This window comes from Lichenostomus cassidix, chromosome 1, assembly GCF_008360975.1.
Source record: "Lichenostomus cassidix isolate B80296 chromosome 1, HeHo_3.0, whole genome shotgun sequence".
In the NCBI taxonomy this organism is placed as follows: domain Eukaryota; kingdom Metazoa; phylum Chordata; class Aves; order Passeriformes; family Meliphagidae; genus Lichenostomus; species Lichenostomus cassidix.
The window spans coordinates 49,893,058-49,913,558 of record NC_139479.1 but is presented as its reverse complement, the minus strand read 5'-3'; the positions used below and the strand labels follow the sequence as shown (position 1 = coordinate 49,913,558).

Sequence of the window (20,501 nt, the reverse complement as noted above, 5' to 3'; positions counted from 1 at the left end):
CTATAAATAATAGTAAAAGCACGAGAGAAACCTCGGCGGAGCGCCGCACTTGCTGAAAAGCCGCTTCCACTCCGGGGCGAGCGCCGCGCCGGCCGCTCCTGCCCGGGGACTCTGCGCCGGGCACCGCTCCCCGGCTGCTGGCCGGGCGATACCGCCCTGCCGGAGCGGCACTGCCACCGGCACCGGGATCGGGACCGCGGCCGCTCTCGCCGCCGCTGCGGGGCAGGGCCGGAGCGGGCCGGGCTGCGTTGCGCTGTGCTGCGGGGAGGAGCTGCCCGCGCTCCCCGTAGGCAGGGCGGGCGGCAGGGCCGGCCCCCTCTCCGGGCTGGGTGGGGTATAGGGGGGGCTGGGGGTGGAGTAGGGTGAAATAGAGGCGGGCGTGTGTCACCGGGTAGATACCCGCGGCCAGGTACAGGCGGAGGCACTGACGACAGCGGAGTGGATGCGCTCGGGGCTGGTGCTCTTGGGGAGTGAGCGCACGAGTAGCCACCGCCCGCCCGCCCGCCCAGAGCCGCCCGCCCGCCCAGAGCCGCCCGCGGGTCACTCGCCCTGCGCCGGGGCGGGCAGCCCGTCCGCGCCGCGCCCGCCGCCAGCCCCATGGCCACCAGGGTGCTGACCATGAGCGCCCGCCTGGGCCCCGTGCAGCAGCCCGAGGAGCCGGTGTTTGCGCAGCTCAAGCCCGTGCTGGGAGCCCGGGAGGCAGCGATCTTCCCCGGAGAAGACCTGAAGCAACAGCCGCCGCCGCCGCAGCAGCAGCACCCGGGGGGCGGCGGAGGAGGCGGCGGCGCGACCCTGCCGGCGGAGGAGATGGTGCAGGTAAGCGGCGGGCAGCGCTCGCAGCCCGCCCGTGGGCTCTCGATGCCCGCACAGCACCCCGGGCACCGCGCCTCGCCCCGGCGGGAGCGGCCGCTGCGGGGCGGGCGGGACTGGGTGGGGCCGGGCTGCGGGGCGAGGGCGGCGGACACCGAAGTGCGGGGCTGCGGCGACAGCGGCAGAGTGTGTGTGTGTATATGTGTGTAGGTGTGTGTGTATATGCGTGTGCGTGTGCGGGGGAGCGGCCACGCCGCCCATCCCGCCCGTGCGGAGCAGGGAGCGCTCCCGCGTTCCCGCCGGCGGAGCGCGGCGAGGCGGCCGGGGCCGAGGCGGGGCGCGGGCTCGGGAGGTGGCGGCCGGGCCGTCCCGGGGCGGCGGGGGGAGCGGGGCTGCCCCCGCGGGTGTGTTGAAAGCTACAGCTGCTGCCTTCGCACTTGCCCGGCGGCAGAATTAGAGCGGCCGCCTGTCCTCCTCGCCCACGCACGGAGTCATGTTCGGGGGGCGGGGGGGGGAGAGCACGCGACGCACCGGGTAAGGGGGACTTCCCAGGACTTGTGCCTGTCCCAGGAGGCTGTTTGGGAGCGATCCGCAGGCAAACAGCTGGAGGAGCTAAAAGCGGGAAGGCGCCGAGCGCAGCCGGGCTGCAGTCCGCGGACGGTGCTCGCTCCGGGGCGGCTCCCCGCACTCTGCGAGGCACCGGCGTCCCCCGAGTCGGCGGGCAGGGAGCCCCGATGCCGGGCAGCGCTCTGTCGGGAGCTGCCTTTCGGTGGTGTCTTCCCCAAGGAGTAAATAACTCCCCGTCTTCAAAGCGAGCTGCCCTCGACTCGTAAACAAGAGCTGGAAAAAGTAGCCTGGCATGTCGGGGCAGATCCAGATCAAAGGGACGGGAAGGCGGCTGTGTTTGTTTGTGGTGTTTACCGGGGGTCTTTGAAGAAAGGTTCTAAAATCCACTTTCGGGCAGAGTTGTTGTTTGTCAGCTGCTTTCGCTTGCGGGGTGCTAAACGGGTCTGGTATGAGCGCTCTCTTGACAGGGCAGGGGGGAATGTAGCATTTGCCCACTGGAGAGTGCATGATAAATGTTTTGCCGATGACTGTACACCAGTAATGTATAGGGCTCCAGCCACCCACGGATTCCCTCGCACTACTGTGCTAAGAGGATGATTTTCCAGTAATTAAAGAGCTCTCCGAGAACCGAGGCATGGATAGGGACATGTTTATCACGCTATTAGCCAATTATACACTGCATAGATTATTATTGGTTTTAGTGTAGTCTTGGAGACACTTTACACAATGAGTACTCTGGTGTAGTCAGCCCGTCTTCGTTTTATTCGGTATTATTAATAACTTTACACTTTGGTGTCATATTTCTAATTAAATACCGTTCTTCTAGGGATGAAAAATCATGGAAGTATGGAATATATATATGTGTGTGTGTGTGTATATATTTTTATATATATATATATATATATATATATGAAAACACTATTTGAAGTATTAGTATTCAAATAGTCAGCTGAGGATGTGGCTTTTAGAGTTAGCATTTCAAAGAGAAGCGGGTGAAACAGATAGGCAGTCACCCTGCTCAAGCAGTGAATTCCAGAGCAGGAGATCTGCAGATTAGGCACATCGCCTGTCACTTTAGTGCCTCGCACTGTCTTTTAGGCATAAAAGATGAAAAGTTTGCGTATGCTGAAACATCAGATCGGTCTTAATGCGTGAACGGCTTGTGCCATGATTTTATCTCCTTGTCCTTGATGATGTTGATCAGTGTGCTGATTGTAAAAGGCAGGTTTTCAGTAGTGTGAGCGTTCATAACTTCCTCTGTAGGTGTCTTGTGGCTGGCTGAAATAGTATTGCCTTTTATTTGTAAAGCCTCGCATGACTTGGATACCATCATGTTTCTTATCTGGTAACAAATCGTGTGGATTATGGTCTGTTTTGTCTTTGTAGACAAGATGTGAAATGGAGAAATACCTGGCACCTCAGCTCCCGCCCGTTCCCGTCATCCCCGAACATAAGAAGTACAGAAGAGACAGTGCCTCGGTTGTAGACCAGTTCTTCACTGACAGCGAAGGGTTGCCTTACAGCATCAACATGAACGTCTTCCTCCCCGACATCAGCCACCTGAGAACTGGCCTGTACAAATCTCAGCGACCCTGTGTAACCCACATCAAAACAGAGCCAGTCACCATCTTCAGTCACCAGAACGAAACTGCTGCCCCTGCCCCTGCTCCCACTCAGGCCCTCCCCGAATTTACCAGCATCTTCAGCTCCCACCAAACTCCCGATGTGAACAACATTTTCATCAAGCAGGAGCTTCCTACTCCAGATGTCCATCTTTCCGTCACGCCCCAGCAAGGCCAGTTGTATCAGCTCTTGAGCTCACCGGATTTAGACATGCCCAGCACCACTCCTCAGGCAGCCGTGATGGACTCCCTTAACAATGTCTCGATGCCCTCAGCCATGGCGGGCCTTAACACGCTCTCCTCGGCTGTTCCACAGACTGCGATGAAACAGTTCCAGGGCATCCCCCCCTGTACCTACACCATGCCAAACCAGTTTCTGCAGCAGCAGGCCACTTACTTCCCTCCTTCGCCCCCAAGCTCAGAGCCTGGAAGTCCAGACAGACAAGCAGAGATGCTGCAGAATTTAACCCCTCCTCCATCATACGCCGCAACTATAGCTTCCAAGCTGGCGATTCACAATCCGAATTTACCAGCGACTCTGCCCATAACCCCCCAGAACATCCAGCCTGTCAGATACAACAGGAGAAGTAACCCAGATTTGGAGAAAAGACGTATCCACTACTGTGACTACCCTGGTAAGCAATCTGTGCCAGAAAATCCCAGCTCTTGCAATAAAAAAAAAAAAGGGGTGAATAATCATGGATGAGGTTTAAGTGGTTTTCTTTAGCTGTGGTCTACACCTAGGGAGAATCAAATACTTTTTTGTCCAAGTAGAATTTCTCTTCGTTGTCGTTTTATTTTGAGTGGAACACTCTCGCATTCTTTCAGTAAGATACTCTTCATGTTATTTGTCATTCTCTTGAGCTCATTTTACCATGTTACAAAATTTGGACTCTATAAAAAATAAAAATTACGGTCTTTGCTAATGCAAGTCAGTGTGACTTTGCAGCTCCTGCTCTCAGTATTCCAATACCCATGATGGAGCAGGTACTCAGTTTGTCCAATGCAGTATAGCTCAGTATGAATATTCTGGCACTGCAAGCATAATTTCAGCTCCCCGTAGCCAAGGCCACAGCCATTCTTCCCTTTTATGAACAAGAGATTCAGCTGCCCTCATAAATCCATTAAATCCATTTCTGAAAATTGTCGAGAGATGGATTGCCTTTTACACTGCAGGGGAAGAGGGACCTGTCTATAACGTGTGCCTCCACGTAGTACGTGATCCCAAATCCAAGACGTGCTCGCCCTTTGTAGCGCAGAGAGCAATTGCTGCTCCCCCTTAACCAACATAACTCTGGGTGCCATATCACCCCCTCGGTGTGCTGTGTGACAAATGCCAGTGGAAGAGTTACGTTGAGCCCTGGGTGGTGATGACACAGAGTCTGACTTGATCAACTCCTCTTGGAAATTTAAAAAAAAAAATTATCCCTCCCTGCTGAGTAGTTGACTTCTGTAGCAGGTGTTACTGTACATAGATTGTAGCAGCTATTGGCCAAATACTATGTTACAAAGCAGTAAGCCTACCAGAAACATACATGTTTTTCTCTTTTCTGCGTGAAGCAACATATCTATAGGAGCATTGTGTATAAAATTTTACTTCTAACTGGCAAAGATGATGCCAGAAAATAGTAAACTTAAATGTGTCCAGATTGCACCCCAGCAATGAGTGAGGAATTTTAAACGTAGTGTGGAGTCTTTCTGTTCTCCCTACTGAAGGTCCTCTGCTTTTTTGTTTTGTTTTAGGCTGCACAAAGGTTTATACAAAGTCTTCTCACTTAAAAGCGCACCTGAGAACTCACACAGGTATGTACTCACACTCGCTGTCTCTCGTTCGCTCGTGGCTGGTGTGTTTTCTGAGAAAGCGAGCACATTCGGTCTGCCAGCTTCTCCCTGTTTTCTCTGAAGTGCTGTGGACAGACTAGCAATTCAGCTATGAAAATTTGAGGATTGGTCAATGAGAAGTGAAATTTCTTTATTGATGCAGTTTTATGTAATCTCAACAGAACTCAAAAGAGCTGGCAGTAAAGTAGATGGAAACTTTCCTTTTCAGTCTAAAATGCCATTAAAGTGTTAAAAGGGGAAAAAAGGTCTTTTTTTAATAGTGAATTAAACATAGTAAACACATTCTACTGTTGAAGATTTATCTGAGTAGATAGAATTTTCTGGCTTGGGATTTCTCGCTGACCTTTTAAAATTATTTAATCTTAGAATTTTTCAGTAATGTCATGAAAACTCCAAAGATATGTCCATTTACCTCATCCTTGGCATTAAGTGGACATTTTAATTTTTTTGACAGACAAGTGGTTCTCCATATTTATTTTTTAAAAAAGAGGACATAATTTCAGTTTTTTTTCCTGTCTGGAAAAGACATTAAAATGGAGTAAATTAAAAGTGTCAGTGCGTCACACTTGTTTTTTGTACCTGATGAAGCTCTGTCTGCAGCTACAGAGGCAGTCCCTGTTCCTGGGCACGAGGAGCGGAGCTGGGAATGGTGTTGGCTGTGTGTGGGTTCAGGAGCTGTGAGTGCTGAGGACAGTGGCTGGGAGGTGGAACTGCCCCAGATGCTCTTCCCAAGAGTTCACCTGCTGAGGCAGGGGGAGGAAGGAGAGATGGAGAGGAGGAAAACATAGCTCACTACCAGCATGACAGAAACTGTTTAGGACAGTTCTTTGCGGGGATCTTGGTACAGAACTACTTATGCTAAGCCAGTAAAAAGCACATGACTGGTTTTTTAAAGAAGTTAAACGAGAGGGCTACAACTCATGTTTTCAGAAGTGAGTATGAGCCCCGTTTTTTTTATGCATGGGCTTAGAATCAGAGCAAAACAAGAGTCACGGTTCAAGCAACTTGGTTATTGAAGCAGACTGTCAGCACTACGGCTGTGCTGTTCAAGGAGTGAGTTTTCACCTAAGCTTAAATCAAAACTTGTCCTGAGCTATGATTTAACAAAATGTTTCACTATCTCTATGGAAACAAGGTCTTCTGTTCAACCGCTGTTATAAATAAATGGATTGTTAGATTATTGTAAAGAAGTTGCGTATATCCAGGCTAACTGTTACTAAGGGAGTCCTTTTTCAGAAATGAAAGTTACCTGTTGTACAGTGAAAAATTAAAAACAACTGTAGAAGATGATTGTTTTGCATTAATAACAGAGTAAACACCAACACTGTTAAAAATATTTTTAATATATAATCACTCCCTAGCAGTAAGTTTAGTAAGAAAGGGATATTTTCGTGAGGCTGTAAATCTGAGTAGTGTCAGAGAGTAGAATCCCCCTTTAATAAATAATCTGTAAATTTAAATGTACAATTTCCAGTTGCACACTCCAACCAGGAACTAAATACCAGTTTTAAATATCTTGATTGCTATTATAAAATAGCTAGGAACAGAGATAAAAGCAAAGCTTTAGTCTAAACATTAACATTACATAGACCGCATTTGAAATGAATGTGTTTCCTTTTAAAAATCAGTTTGTATCTTTTTCTGTACCTTGAGTAGTAATGACTTCAGGGTTTACAGAGTTAGTTCTTGTATGCATAGAAATACATAGCTCATTGCTAGCGTATATTGCTTAGGGTCACTAATGTTTATTGTTGCCTTCACTTTTTTACCTAGAAATGTGGATAAATGTGCAAAGGTCAGAGGAGCTGATGTATTCATGGAAACAAGAATGTTGTTTTAGATAAAAATCTAGTGAACTTAAGCAGGTCTGTAATACAAAGGGTCTTCTGGGGAGGTGAATGAAGGGATAAACTGTCTAAAGCGTGCATTACATGCAAGAATGTGAGTCCGTATCCTGTTACCTGCAGTATTTCAGAGCTTGGATTAGTTTAACTCTCCTGAATATTCACTTCATACTTGAAGATTTCCCAGCATCGATTGTCATCTCTGCCTGAACATACAGTTGAAGTGTGTTTTAAGAGCTAGATCTCTGACTTAGTGTTTGATCGATTAAGGAATGTTAAAAAGTAAAGGGGGGCAAAACTCAGGGAAACCTGTGAAGTTGCTCAGCTCCCCCAGAGTGCCAGGGAATCTCGCTATGGATCTCCAAAGGACTCGATGCCGAGGGCTAAGTTAGGGCGTGTGCCTCTGTCATCCCATCCCCCCAGAACTGTGAATTCATACAGCACTAATAAGTTTTGATTTTTTAGTTTTAAAAACAATTTTGAAGGACTTTCGTGAAGCTTTTACCTTCAAAGTCTAAAGCAAATGTCACGTAATCCATTTTAATAAAGTTGTGTGTGATATGCTTTCAAATCCCTTCGGGGATAGCAGACCTGTTTATCTGGCTAAACCCGTTCTTTAGTAATCATGGACCACTGAAGTTGTTCTCTCCTTATTCTTAGTTTCTTAACAATACCTTTTAAAATTGGCTGCAGTCTCTCTCTCATCCCAACCAGTCCCCGCCCTTCTCAGCAATCTGTCATCTTAAAATAAAAGAGCCTGCAGCAAAGTTTGTCTGCCATTAAAAGTCAAGACAGACCTTATGGTTTTCCTTTTGTATTGGAAAATCTCAGCCTTTTCACAGTATTTATTTAGCAGCCTTTCTCTTCTGAAAGGCTTTGCCTGAGTTTAGTAGATGTTCTTTTGAGAACAAAACTAAGGGAAATGTTACTTTTGATAGATGGAATGTAGGCTGTAGCCTCTTTTTTTCTTTTTTTGGTTCAGATATGAACACACTGTCAGACTTTATAAATTACATCGAAATAAAAGTATAGGTAATGGGCAAGAGAAAAATCCCATATATTTTTCTTCCTAGGTGTTCCCAAGCTGTTTACCTTACACCAAGTCAGCTGGTATAAAGTGATACAGTTATGCTGATTTAATGTAATTACATTGGACTCTTGCTGTTGATCAGGAATGCAGCATTCCCATTAAGAGCTAAGATAGGGTTATGTATTTGTACCAGTTGCTGAAGCAGGCACACGTTTTTCTTCCCCTATGTAATGCTTTAGCGTTTGTAAGTGATTAAATAAATTTTGGTAAAAATTTGGTAAACTGGCAACCCCGAAACAGAATATGAGCAAAGGTTCAAATGTTGAAAAGATACAGAACACTTTCTGTCCATTTCCATGCAGTTCTGGAGCAGATGTATGGTACATTTTAATACCTTGAAATATTTCCGTGTGATACCTGAATTTGATGTTGTTTCTGAAACAGGTAAAATTGTATTCACTATTTTAAAGTACCTGTTGGAACATCTTTTAAAACAGGTTGGATATTTTGACCCTTTGAAGCAGGGATTTTCTTCCAAAATAATTTAACCTGTTCATCATGGAACAAGTTTCGTTTTGTACCTGGCATTGTGCAACTGCAGTATACAATATCTGAGGGGGTTGTGCATTTGTTGCTGTTCAGCAGCAAAGCTACCTTAAAGCTCTGGCATAACAGCTACATGTCCAGATTGAAATATGTGCCAAATGTCCGGGAAAATCAGTTACTTGTGTATTGCAGATAAATGTCATTCAGTTCTTCTGGCATCCGAATAGCTACATACATACCAAGTAATCCTTTAGAAACAGCAGTCCTATAACACAGCCTTTTAGATTTCTGTATATGCCAGACATTTGGATTGTGGAAGCTGAGTGTTGGCTATGTGGGCACCTGGAGTACCATACCTGTACACTACCTGTAATGCTGCAGAACAGCGGGCTCCAGGGTCAGGGGGGTTTTATTATTTCTGTGAGCAGCTGCACGCTTCAGAATTGTGTATGTTTTTAAGAGGAAGATCTGTCATTGTTTTGAACATATCAAGGCACGCACATTGAGGACATTTTCCAGCTGCATATTGGTTTTCCGTATACAGAGTCTTTGTACAGGCATGTTCTCTGGTCACATGGTGGGCTTGCCATTAATAGTTTCTAGCATTAACTGCAGAACTATTTCATCTCTATCTATAGATCTAGCTTGTATTTGGTGATGGGAAGTGGAAGCCGAGATAAGTCAAGAGAAATGGCATTTCTCTAATGAGATGCACTCAAAATACTTCCACTGTCCCTGGTTATTTCAGATGTTTATGTAGGCATGGAACAGCTGCTGACTTGTGCAGTTCCTCAAGGTGTTAAACATTTTATTTTATTTTAGATGTCTGCCTCAATAGATCCAGAATTAGACCCAGTTGTAAGCAGTGGGCTTCAGCAGTCCCTGGGATGTGGCACTCTCAGTTCCCCGTACCTGTATAGGGACACTTGTTAACAGTGGTGCCTGGAAATTCAGGATGCCCCTGCTTCAGAAGGGAAGACAAGTAGTAGTTTGACTCCTGCTGGAAGAAAAGCACATTGGGAAAACTCAAATCATACTGAGACTTTGGTGAGGGATTTCATTCACAGTGCACAAGTGAGGAATGGAGGCCTCAAAAGACTCTGCTTGCTCATGATTGCAGCCTTGCATGCACATAGCAAACCTCATCCTGAAATCCTGAAAACAGCAATTAAGTAATATTTCTGTGCAGATCTTGCTTCTTTGACCTGTTAGATGAGTCAGTTGCATAGATTACACTTTAAGGAGCTGTCAGTAAATGCCATCATTGATAGAGACCATAAGGAAAAGTGGAAGGGAGTTAAATAAAACTGTTGACAAAGTGCATTAAAGTGCAGACACTGCTGAAGGGTATGTTAGTATCTTTTATTTATGAATTCTGCTAAATCCATTAGTTGCCTGTGTGAGAAATGGAAGTACATTATTTTTCTGTGCAAACCACAGTTTAAGGGAAAATAATGCATTTTTTTCAAACACTTCATGAATGATCACAGGCCTTGGGAATAATTGGTCTGGTTCTTTATCTGCAGTCATAAGCTGAATGAGAAGTGTTTGAATGTGTCGCTCAAAAGAGGGTGAAATCTTAGCAGCATAAACCTAAATTTTATTTAAATATCATCCACATTGGCATCCAGCATAAAACTTTTATGAAGCAGGAATTGAATTCCAAGGTGTCAGGTGAGGGTATTCCTGTTAGATTTTAGACACTGAAAAGAAAAGCTTAAAATTTTCTTTTTGATTAAAAGCCTAGAAAGTCCCTCTAAGCATGAAAGCTTAAAAAAACCTGTTGTTTCTGTCAATTGCTCCCTGAGAGGATTAAACTTCAGTTCCAGGATATTTGATTCTTGATAAGGAAACTGTTGACCTAAGAGACTGGCTTTAAATATAGTTCATTTTGAGACCGCCCTACATAGGCTAATAAAGTCCCAAGATTCACAGCAATTGCCAGTGATTAAAACTTTCCATTATTTGATCAGACATTCCTTATTGTAATTAATTTGTGAGGCTTGACTGCGACGATTGACTCCTGGTTCCAGCAGGGTAGTGTGTTGCTTGTTGTTTGTTAGATGACCTGCACCTCCCATTGGTGAAAGATTAGAAACATTTAAGTAATGTCCTAGTTTAGTCTGAGTATCTTGGTAGCAGCATTCCTGTTCTGTCAGGCTGCATTATTTATATTCAGGGATCTCTAACAACTCTGATTAAGGACATATTAAAACCTTTGATTTTGGCAAGTGTACAGTGCTTCTCTTTGAGTTAAAATAGCTTTAATGTATTGCTTTAATTTTTTTTTCTTTTGGTGTGTGTGTATGCATACAGTAGATGGAAATCTGGAAGTCTACAGTATGTGCTTAATAAATTACATTTTAAGAGCACCTCTTATCTGACTGTACAAAAGCCAGTATTATTGGTGAGAGAGCTAAAGAGCCATTCTTGTACCACAGGCATAGGTGAGGAAATGTGTTCTTCAGCACAGGATGTGTAGACACAGCCGTGCACCCCAAATGGCATGGATTTCTTATAAACCTACTTAAAAAAAATTCCTTTCCTCTTTGTTTGCATATCTCCTTGAAGAGAGACCACCTCTGTTAAGACAGATTGTTATACCAGAAAGAAAATAAACCATTGCACAGGCCAGTCAAGATTCCCCACTAATCCTTGAACTGCGTAAGACAACACTTAGCAAAATAAGTGTGCTTCAAGCACTGGTGGGAGTGCTGAGAAGGTAATGCCTTTTGCACCTCTGTAGTCACAAAGTGAATTCTTTTCACTGTCCTCTTTGATCACCAGTCAGTTATCTTTTATTCCCATTCGTGCCTCATTTATCAGTGATCGAACTTTGAGCTGAGCTCAAAGCTCTCTGTTACAGAATTCTTTAAAATGCTGTTTCATTGTGAAGTAGTATTTAATGGTCACCCTTTAGCCATTGCTATACTAGGCAGAGACTTTATTGCATTTAAGTGTGCAGCATGTGTTGCTGATTCATTTCATTTGTTGGATGTATGTTTCAAGGACTAAATTTGTTTTGTTACTCACAGAATAAGCTGGATGTACCTTGTGTGCTGTCAGCCCTCTCATCCATCTCCATCTTGGTCAACTGAGAATTTTAGTGCCCTAAAGAGGTTTTAAACACCCGAGGGATTATTTTTTTTTGAAAATTCTGCTTTCTGTTCTTTCTCAAAAAAAAAAACAAACCAAAAACCAAAACAAACCAAGAAGCTGCTTTTAATGATGACTACAGCACTCACCACTTGGTCACCAACAGAAAGAATGTCTGATTTTAGGTAAATGTTGGGAGAAAAAAACCTCTGAATGCTTGCAGACATACACCCCAGTAACTACTTCCAGGTCCAGTCACCCAGTCAGAGTTTAAAACTATGGTGCTGCAATGTGAGCTAGAGAAACACTATTTCAAGCAAACTAAAACAGAAAAAAAAATTTCCTTTTTTCTTATTTTTTTCTAAAATTTGAGACTATAGCATGTCAGGGAATTAAGATGACTGATGTTAACATGGGAAAAATTTGAAAACAAATGCACCACAAAGCATTGAGACAACATAAATCTTTTTAGTAATTGGTTTTAAAGCTGAACATGATAAAGGCTGTGTACATAACTGGTGCAGTTTTGCTGCAGAAACTTCTGCTTTGCCTGTCACAATTTTATCACACCTAGTTGAATATTTTTAAGGTCAACCACTTGCCACTAGGAATAGTTCCATAATAAACACAAGTAACATTAAAATAATGACCAGGCTGGAGGTGGGGGGGATGTCTTTTTACTTTTATACCATTATGGGCTGTAATCAGGTGCTGTAATTTTGGAGTCTCTGAAAAGCAAGCTGGTTTTTATTCCTTGAGGAAGCTCCAAACTCACTGCTCTTGACAGAAATTTCTGATAGGAAAAAAGTGAAATTGCAGGCATTGGCTGGTGTAGTACCTGTATTTGGATTTCTGCATACCAATAGGGTTACCTAACTTTAGGTTTGAAAATCCAGCCTCTGCTGTTTACAACTTTATTTTTAAAGAAAGCCATCCTAGCAGTGAATTGAAGAAATATAATCATAAAACTTTTCAGTGAAATACGGAAGCTTATTTCCTTGTAAGTGGGGAGATTCATCAGTAATGGAGGCTGTCAGTGACTTGCTTTTTTCCTAACAATTTTAAACAGAAACATGCTCTTGAGAAGAGGCTGCGTGTCGAAGGTAGAGGGTGTCTTCAAAGTGACCATCACCCCCCCACTGGTGGCACTGTGCCTTAACCAAAATGAGCACAGCCATGAGGGTCACTGCCAGAGACTGGAATTAAATGTTAGGAAAGCAGTGGGTGCATTTTGACACAACTAAATCAGAAGGAGATAGATGGAAGGGAGAAGAGGCAACACAGTGTCCTTCACAGGTCTGGACCACTCTCATGTGGCATGGATAAAAAACCCAAACCGTGGGATCTACCGGCGGAGGTTTTATCTGTTGAAGTGGCTGGTTAGCGTAGCATGTTATATGTGGATATCTAAACATCTTTTTGACATCCTTGCAATCTCACAGCGTTATAAGTAATTTTTTAATAACAAATAGGCACATTGGAAGCAAAATAGTCTCCTTTCAGGTTAAACTCCCTTATCTCTTGCTGCGTGCTTTCTTTAAAAGACCTTCCAAACTAAACATTAGGGCTTAAAATTTCTGTGCTCAAATACAAGTCTCAGTCTCATGCTCCACAAATGTATTTTTTTAAAACTGAAGAATGGATACATATTAAGAGCTCAAGAACTTAAAAAATATATTTTGTGATGTATAAGCCTAGCAAAATATTTTAAATCATTGATACTGGAAGGAGGTTGTGCAGAAATCCAATTAAACTTATGAAATCCCTATCCTGTTGAAGTATAATTTAAAGGAAAGCAGTTCTGTTTCCCAGAAGTGCTGTGTATAATATTTCTGGCTTGGGAAGAAAGGGTTGGAGTGTGCTATTTGGCTGGAAATCGGTACCAGCTTCCTCCATGGTGTTTTAGTTGAACAGTGTTGACATTCTAACAAATCCCGTGGAAGCTCCCCTGAAGTGGAGGAGTTAGCTGTTTTCTTGCTTTTACAGTGAAATATCTGTTTGATACCGCGATCGTGTTCCAGTAACTGAGCCGTACTGCCCTCGTATTTGATGACCAGTGGCATTCTTGGTTTAACACCCTATAGAAGCCCTAAATTACTGGAGGAAAACCAAATACTTCTGAAACTTTACAGCTACTGTATTTCGCACAATCATTAAAGTAAATAAATCTTACATTACTATGTAGCCAACGAAAACAAGTGGATAAAGGATTCAGTGTCCCTTGTTGTGTATACCTGCTTTTAAAAAAAGTATGTCTTCAACCCAGATTTCTCACAGCTTTAAAGTCAGAGTAGCAAAGAAGTAGGATCACTTCAGAAAATATATGAGACTCTTTTTCCCTCGCTTGCAGGAACTTTAACCAAATTCTCATTTCTCCTAAATGACAAAAAGCATGTGTATAGGTTGAGAGAGAGAAAACACTACCAGCTAGTTGCTGTGCTTTCTCTAAAGGAGCAAAAATAATCTCCACCTACTTTTTTTTACCCCCCTTCTCCGTGCCCAAAAGGAAAACATTTGAAATTGATTCAGTTCTTAAATAGAACTTTCCAACGGAAACTAGCATTACAAACATAGATATTCAGTATTTTACCCCTAGGATTTATTCAAAATAATCCGGGCCTCTACACTGGCACTAAAAATACATTTTCCAGTTCTCACTGTTGGCCAAAGCAGGGGTTAAAAGCAGCCTTCTGGCTTTAATTTCCAGTACATAAAAGTAACACTATTAAAACAATCTGAGCGAGGCACCAGCTCGTTGCCTCTGCTCATCCCCTTGGTTTAGCTCAGGTCTGCAGAGGACTGCCAGCAAGGCGGAGCGGTGCTGTTCTGCATGGCACTGCCGGAGCTTTTCCCCAGAGCACCGCAGTTGCCCAGGAGGATTCATGGCTGTGGCAGGCACTGACGTGACTGTGACAGCATGGTGAGTTTCTGAGCAGTGTCTCTAAAAAGTTGAGTGCCCTGGAGTTTGATGGAGGTTCTGGCTGTGGGACTGAGCATTGACTGGGACGCTGTGGCACCCAGCAGGGCACAGGGATCCCCGCTGCCCAGACTGCCGGCACACTGGCGCTTCCTGTGCCGGGAGCCTTCATGACACATGCTGGCACTGATAGCGTGTTAGCAAAAGTTGTAACAGGGCACAGCTTCTTTTTGTTGTTGTTTGGACTCTGACAGGGTCAGGTACCACCTACACAGGACAACTCTGAGGCTGCTTTTACAGTGCAGCGTAGTCCAACACTTGGTGGAAGTGTCACGTACTTCATACCTCCTCGGTGCCAGACTTGGACACAGATTTTAATCTCTGGTCCCCATTCCAGTCCAGTCTGGGTATTCCTAGGCTTTTGTTAACTAGTGCTGTTTTCCTGCCTTCTTTACATTTTCTGTCATTCCTTATATGGTTCTGCAAAACCTTAGAGGAATCATTTGGACTGTGTATGCTCTCCCTGGTCAGTGAGGGTGTTGGGCTCACAGGACTGCGAGTTCAGCATCAAGTATAATGTGGCAGTATTGAGCAAAGACTTCTAAAGAAGAATTTAAAGCAAATAGGGAGAAAAGGAGAAAGAGAGGAGGAAAAGAAGTAAATACACTGCCTCTAAATTAAAACACTTCAAATGCAGGAGTAATGCTTTTGTGTAACCTCCGTGTATGCACGTCTGTTTTAACACATAGTGTTCAAAGATATCTCCCAGGTGTTTTGCCTTTGGATCAGCAACACAGGCTTTTACAGACTCCATTAATAACGCAGTTAAAACATATTGAGGATCGTCTATATAGTGCAAAAGATCCCTCACTGAATAGGGACCTTTCCTGTCATTCTACTGTGAAGACCAAATGTGTTAGTCGGCTTCACTGGTGTTAAAAAAGCTTTACACACTGGGTTTGAATAAAATCTAAATTTTAGTATGTGTTGCATGGAGCAAAAAAGAATCCTATATGATGGATGATTCCAGTCTTCAATCAGCATCAGTATTTACTCTGAGTAAATTCAGAATTTACTCAAGCAGAGTAAATTCAGCTATGATGGAAATCTCTTGAGATTCCTGTTCTGATTTGCGATCCACCAAATAATTACAAATTCTGTGAGAGATGATGCTGGGCTCTTGTTTTTCTTAAGGGATGTTATGTTTCCACCATCATTTCAATAAATCCCAGTTGCTGTTTATGCAAAGAGATTGTTGAGTGGGTGGGCAGTTAGTTATTCTTGAAAAGGTCTGGTTCTGGTTGTGACAACACCTGCCAGTACAAAGTCGCATCCCCACTGTGAACAAAGGGCTGGTTCTGCTCTCAGTAGTAGGTGAAAAGTTGATAGTTGATCTGACGAAGCAGTAGAAACTACCAGACCAAAACAGTTTCATAATTTCATCTGCATGCTAAATAAGAGTCTCTGAAGTAATGTTCTGGAGCTTCTCAAATGGTGTTACCTGCATAACTGATGCGAAATAAACAACTGATTGCAGGATACTAGCTTCTGTCTTTCTTTCATGTGCTTGTGTGGTGGTAAAACGGGAAAGTAGGGGGCACTTCACACTGCAGTAGGATTGGGACTGTCAGGGTAAAGGTTTGGGACCAGTGGAGATACAGAAGATCTGTAAGATGGATTAGAAAGAATTGTTTGAAACGCTCAGCTTTGGTCTGTTTCTGCTCCAGATGGAGCTACAGCCAAGTGCTTCGACACACTCGCTTTTCTTTCTCTTCTTGCCAAATGGGTCAAATTCATAGAAAATATATAGATAGCAATTCACTCTCCCAACTGAAAGGTGTTTTTGTCAAACAACATCAAACATTAGCTTCTTCATTGATAGGAAGTGTGCTTTATGGTAACACCATGACCTCACAAGCTCCTGAGCAAGTAGCCTTGTAAAATTCTGGTTTCATGCAGAAATCATCATGGCTTTGTGACTTCATATTTCTCCCCCTTCAACAAACACCTGTAAATTGTAGGCATGCTTAAAATACCATGTTTCTGTCTCTAAAATGGATGAATGCAAACATTTCAGGTGCTTGGGCCAGTGTGTTCAAGACTAGGTGGATATTTTGAAGTTGTATTCAGCGCTGCTGTAACACAGCAAGTTTTCAGGGATACCATGCTCCTCCTACATCAGTACAGATTGCTGAAGACAGCAAGCACTTGCCACCACTAAAATACAGATGTTTAAGCACCTGATGAAAGACATTTCATTCTGAAAATGGGTGCTTCAGACTTGGAGGTGCTTTCTCCTATATGTAGGTAGCCCCAAGCAGGATACCACAAGTTTTTATTGCTTGTGACATTTTAGAAAATACTATCCCCGTTGTGTTTGTAACACACTGTGCCCCTTTCTTCACACGTCAGAAGCTCTTGAACAGATCTGCACATTGCAAAGAATCCTTACAGAAGTCCTTCTTCCCATTTCAAACCTCTTAAAAAAGCACTATATAACTTAACTTACCCATTTTTGAAAGGTGCAAGTGTAAGTTACAAACCAGGCTGGGTTGTCACATGAGACTGCTTTTTTTTCCCTACTCCCTCTCATGCTAGGGTGAGTGTAAAGGAGCATATTTTGGTCTCATGCAGGTTTTTTAACTCTGCATTTCTGTGCCACGGCTGTCTCCAATTTGCATGTTTGAAAGTGCCATACATTTTAGTGAGGTATTAAATCCCATTTTCCAGAGCAGAATTTGCTGAAAAAAACAAAGGGACTGTTAGTTTGGGGCCTGACGAATGGAGCTGTGAATAACTAGGGTATGTCAGCTCCTTGCTTGTAATTTATTTGCTCTTTGAACCGAAGAGCAATGCCGCTCAGCGCGGGCTCACACCAGTGTTGTGCTGAAGAGCGACAGCTGACAGTTGGCTTCCCCTGCTCTGTTCCAGGTGAGAAGCCCTACAAGTGCACGTGGGAAGGCTGCGACTGGAGGTTCGCCCGCTCCGATGAGCTGACGCGCCACTACAGGAAGCACACGGGGGCAAAGCCCTTCCAGTGCGCCGTCTGCAACCGCAGCTTCTCCCGCTCCGATCACCTGGCGCTCCACATGAAGAGGCACCAGAACTGAGAGCTGGACTGCTCCTTCAGGCTGTTTTGTATCTATGCAATTTGCTAAGGACTCTTGGCGTACAACTGAAATTAGTTGAGTTTTTGAGTGTATCCGTTTAAAAGAAATCTCAAAGGAAACTGGAAATGTATATTTTGTATATTTATGCAGAAAAAGGGAAGACACTGTATCACAATTACCAGAGTGTTCGGTCGTTTGTTTGCTTTCATGATGTATATGGCTTTAGTCAGCAGGTTTCATCTCTTTACAAGTATTAGATCTCAACACATTGCAGCTTTATACATTTTTTTTTCTCTCGCAGTGTTTTGACCAAAGCACTGTCATTATTGTGACAATGTTTAGTAAACAAATAAACGAGAGGATGCAGATGAATGCACACAGTGGAAAAGCCATGAACTGTAATCTGTCAGGTTTTTACTGGACATACTTAAGCACATGTGGGTTTTTTTTTTTAATGTTAAGCCATTCTGTGGATATAATATACATAGAAAAATTCATTAACAGCCATAGAACAAAGCATTTTGTTCTGTGTGTTGCATGTTTGCTATGACAAAGATTTTGTAAATACGCAAATCAGCTTTTTAGGTTTAATACAAAAGTTTTCTAAGAAACATCTGAAAAAGCAGTTGTTTTACATTTGGTAACACGGCACATTTATAAAAAATGTTACTTAAATACCTCTCAAAATAGTACCAATTTAGTCAGATGTTTTGTACCTGTTAACTCAATGGTGTGCACTGAATATTCAAAGCAGGATTTTGTTTTCAGATTGCTTAAAAGGGCAAAACATGCAGAATGAACCGTAAAGTCAATGTTGGGAGCTGAAATAACGGGGATAGTTAAAATGAACACAGAATGTTAAACCTCTTACTATAAGCTAAACTTAGTATCACTTCAAAAAGAAGGATTTAGGATGCAGTTTTCATATACAGACATGTTAAGCTGGTTCAGCACCAGCATGATCTAGTTGCATGTGGATATTGGATGTAATTTACTAGAAGGTAAAGGATACAGTAATTTTGTTTAAAATTACAGTGCAGTTTAGTTAATCCACTGTTCAGATTGACACACGCAGGGAAAATTTACTGCTGACAGAAGTAGCTGAAACTCCACTGGAGTCAATGAAATGGTGCCCTTTTATGCTAAAAATGACTTTGATCCACCGTGCTCAGCCTTGACATTGTAGATGAAGGGCCAAAGATGAGGTTAGACCAGGTAGGATTTGGCCAGAAAACAGGAGAAAACCAAACAAACCTAATAAGTGTCTGAACTTCACAAGCCGTAATATTAAGCTGTCAACCAAAGGCTAGAATAGACAATCAAAATACCAAAAAAGGGTCTTGCAGGAAAACATAGCTTTGTTAAAACTGTTGTTTGTCTTTATTTATTTGTGGTATATGATAGACTCTTTTTTTTAAGACAATTTTGCGTATACTTGATAAATTATAGATTTGTTTGTTATAGTTAGAAATGTTGCTCTTAATGTAAATAGTTGACAAACGATGTAAATAATTTTGTAAGGCTTCAAATGTTTATACGTGGAAACACATGCAGAAATTGGTTGCTGTTTTGCTTCTTTTGCCTCCCCCCGACCTTATTTTTGTATTGTGGTATTTCCTATGCAAATGATGGAGCAAACAGCTGTATAGTTGTAGAATGTTTTGAGAGAGAATGAAATGGTTTATATATAAAGACTCTTTTTTTTTTTGCAAAATAAAACAAAGTGCCTAATGTGTGTGTGCGTGCGTGTGCTCTCTCTAGCTTCTGACAATGAAAGTTCTGTGTTTTGCAGTGGAAGCTGGAAATCATGACAGTATTAAGCAAAGAATGTCTGTTCTACATAGCAGGGGCTGTGTCTTTGGAAAGTACCTGGCACTTCTGCGTCCTGCCCTGATGAAAATAATAAACGTGGAGGGATAAGAGATGGTGTTTTTCTGCCATCTGAACTTTAAAGGAAGTGAACGGTTGCCTGAAAACGGTTGCAGTTGTCCATCCACAGTAGCATGATTGGAAATCAAAGGTACCTGTTGGGTGTATAGAAGTATACAAATTTCTTCACACTTTCAAAATGGTTAAACCTGTTCACACTCATTGACACTGTTGACCAAAAGAAATTTCTCCCAAAAAGGTCTTTCCATGCCCTAGAAAGGCAGGAAGATCCCCCAGCAGCACTATGCAATGCCTACCATATCGGCGTCTCCTTTTCAGTTTTTCTCCCTTGGGAGATGGAAGTACAGTTCACTTGAAAAATTCAAGTGGTTGTGTATGATCAGCTCTGGGAGTACATCTGTCTTCTTTCTTTGAAGCGTCAAGAAAAAAGGCATGTGCTATTTAAAAGAAATTAATGTGAAAACCAGTAAAAGAGTCAGTTAAATGTAATTCACTGTCAAATTTTAATATTCAAATTAAATACAATTAACTAGTGAATTTTAATATTCAAATAAATAATTTATTTGAAATTCCATTACTGTCCAGTAAACTCTAAATCCTTTCTTGAAATTCTGTGTTCTTTCCTTATAATCAAGCTTTGATTTTTCTCTCTTCATTGGCCTCTTTCACATGTCATCTAATCCCTCCTTTTAAAAAATAGCTGGGGTGGCATTAACAAAGTCCATGAAGACCTGGTTAATTACAAAGAAAGTCTCTGTGCATTTCACCTACCTGCCCAAACTGCAAAGGTAAGCGTGGTGTTTTGGAGCATAGGGAGAGAGAGCTCCCAGAAGCGTTGCTGTGGCATTACCCTTTTCTGATCCAGCTGTTAGAAAAACACCCATTTTTCTTTGAGGTGTTTATGCTCGGACAAGAAGCTGGCAGTGAGTTGGGCAATTGTCCATGTCACTGGGAAAGAGCTGCCAGAGCTTATTTTGCTGAGCACAGAGGGAAGTGTGAGTAACAGCAGTGATGGGGGCATTGGGGTTGGCAAGCTCCCCTGTTTATCTCAGCCCCTGGGTTAAGCTGGGCTGGTGGTGGGCTTGGTAGCCTTCTCACCTCTTTGCTGAGTTTTGTCTCAAGTCTGTGGATGAAGGCAGCACTCATGCCTGTGTTTCCCATGCCTTTTCACAATGAAAGCCCGCTGATTGCATGGTTTCAGCCTCCAACGTTGCCTCATACTTGTTT

The 20,501-nt window shown here is 43.1% G+C and overlaps 1 protein-coding gene across 1 annotated transcript; it reads left to right on the top strand.

Annotated features, from left to right (window-relative positions):
* The first annotated feature begins 382 nt into the window (after window positions 1–382).
* Window positions 383–19,119, top strand: KLF5 (KLF transcription factor 5). Its single transcript, XM_085058431.1, has 4 exons — window positions 383–816; window positions 2,764–3,634; window positions 4,743–4,802; window positions 17,206–19,119. Exons 1-4 carry the CDS (start codon window positions 598–600, stop codon window positions 17,382–17,384), a joined length of 1,329 nt encoding a protein of 442 aa, XP_084914557.1. The 5' UTR covers window positions 383–597; the 3' UTR covers window positions 17,385–19,119.
* The last annotated feature ends 1,382 nt before the right edge of the window (window positions 19,120–20,501 follow it).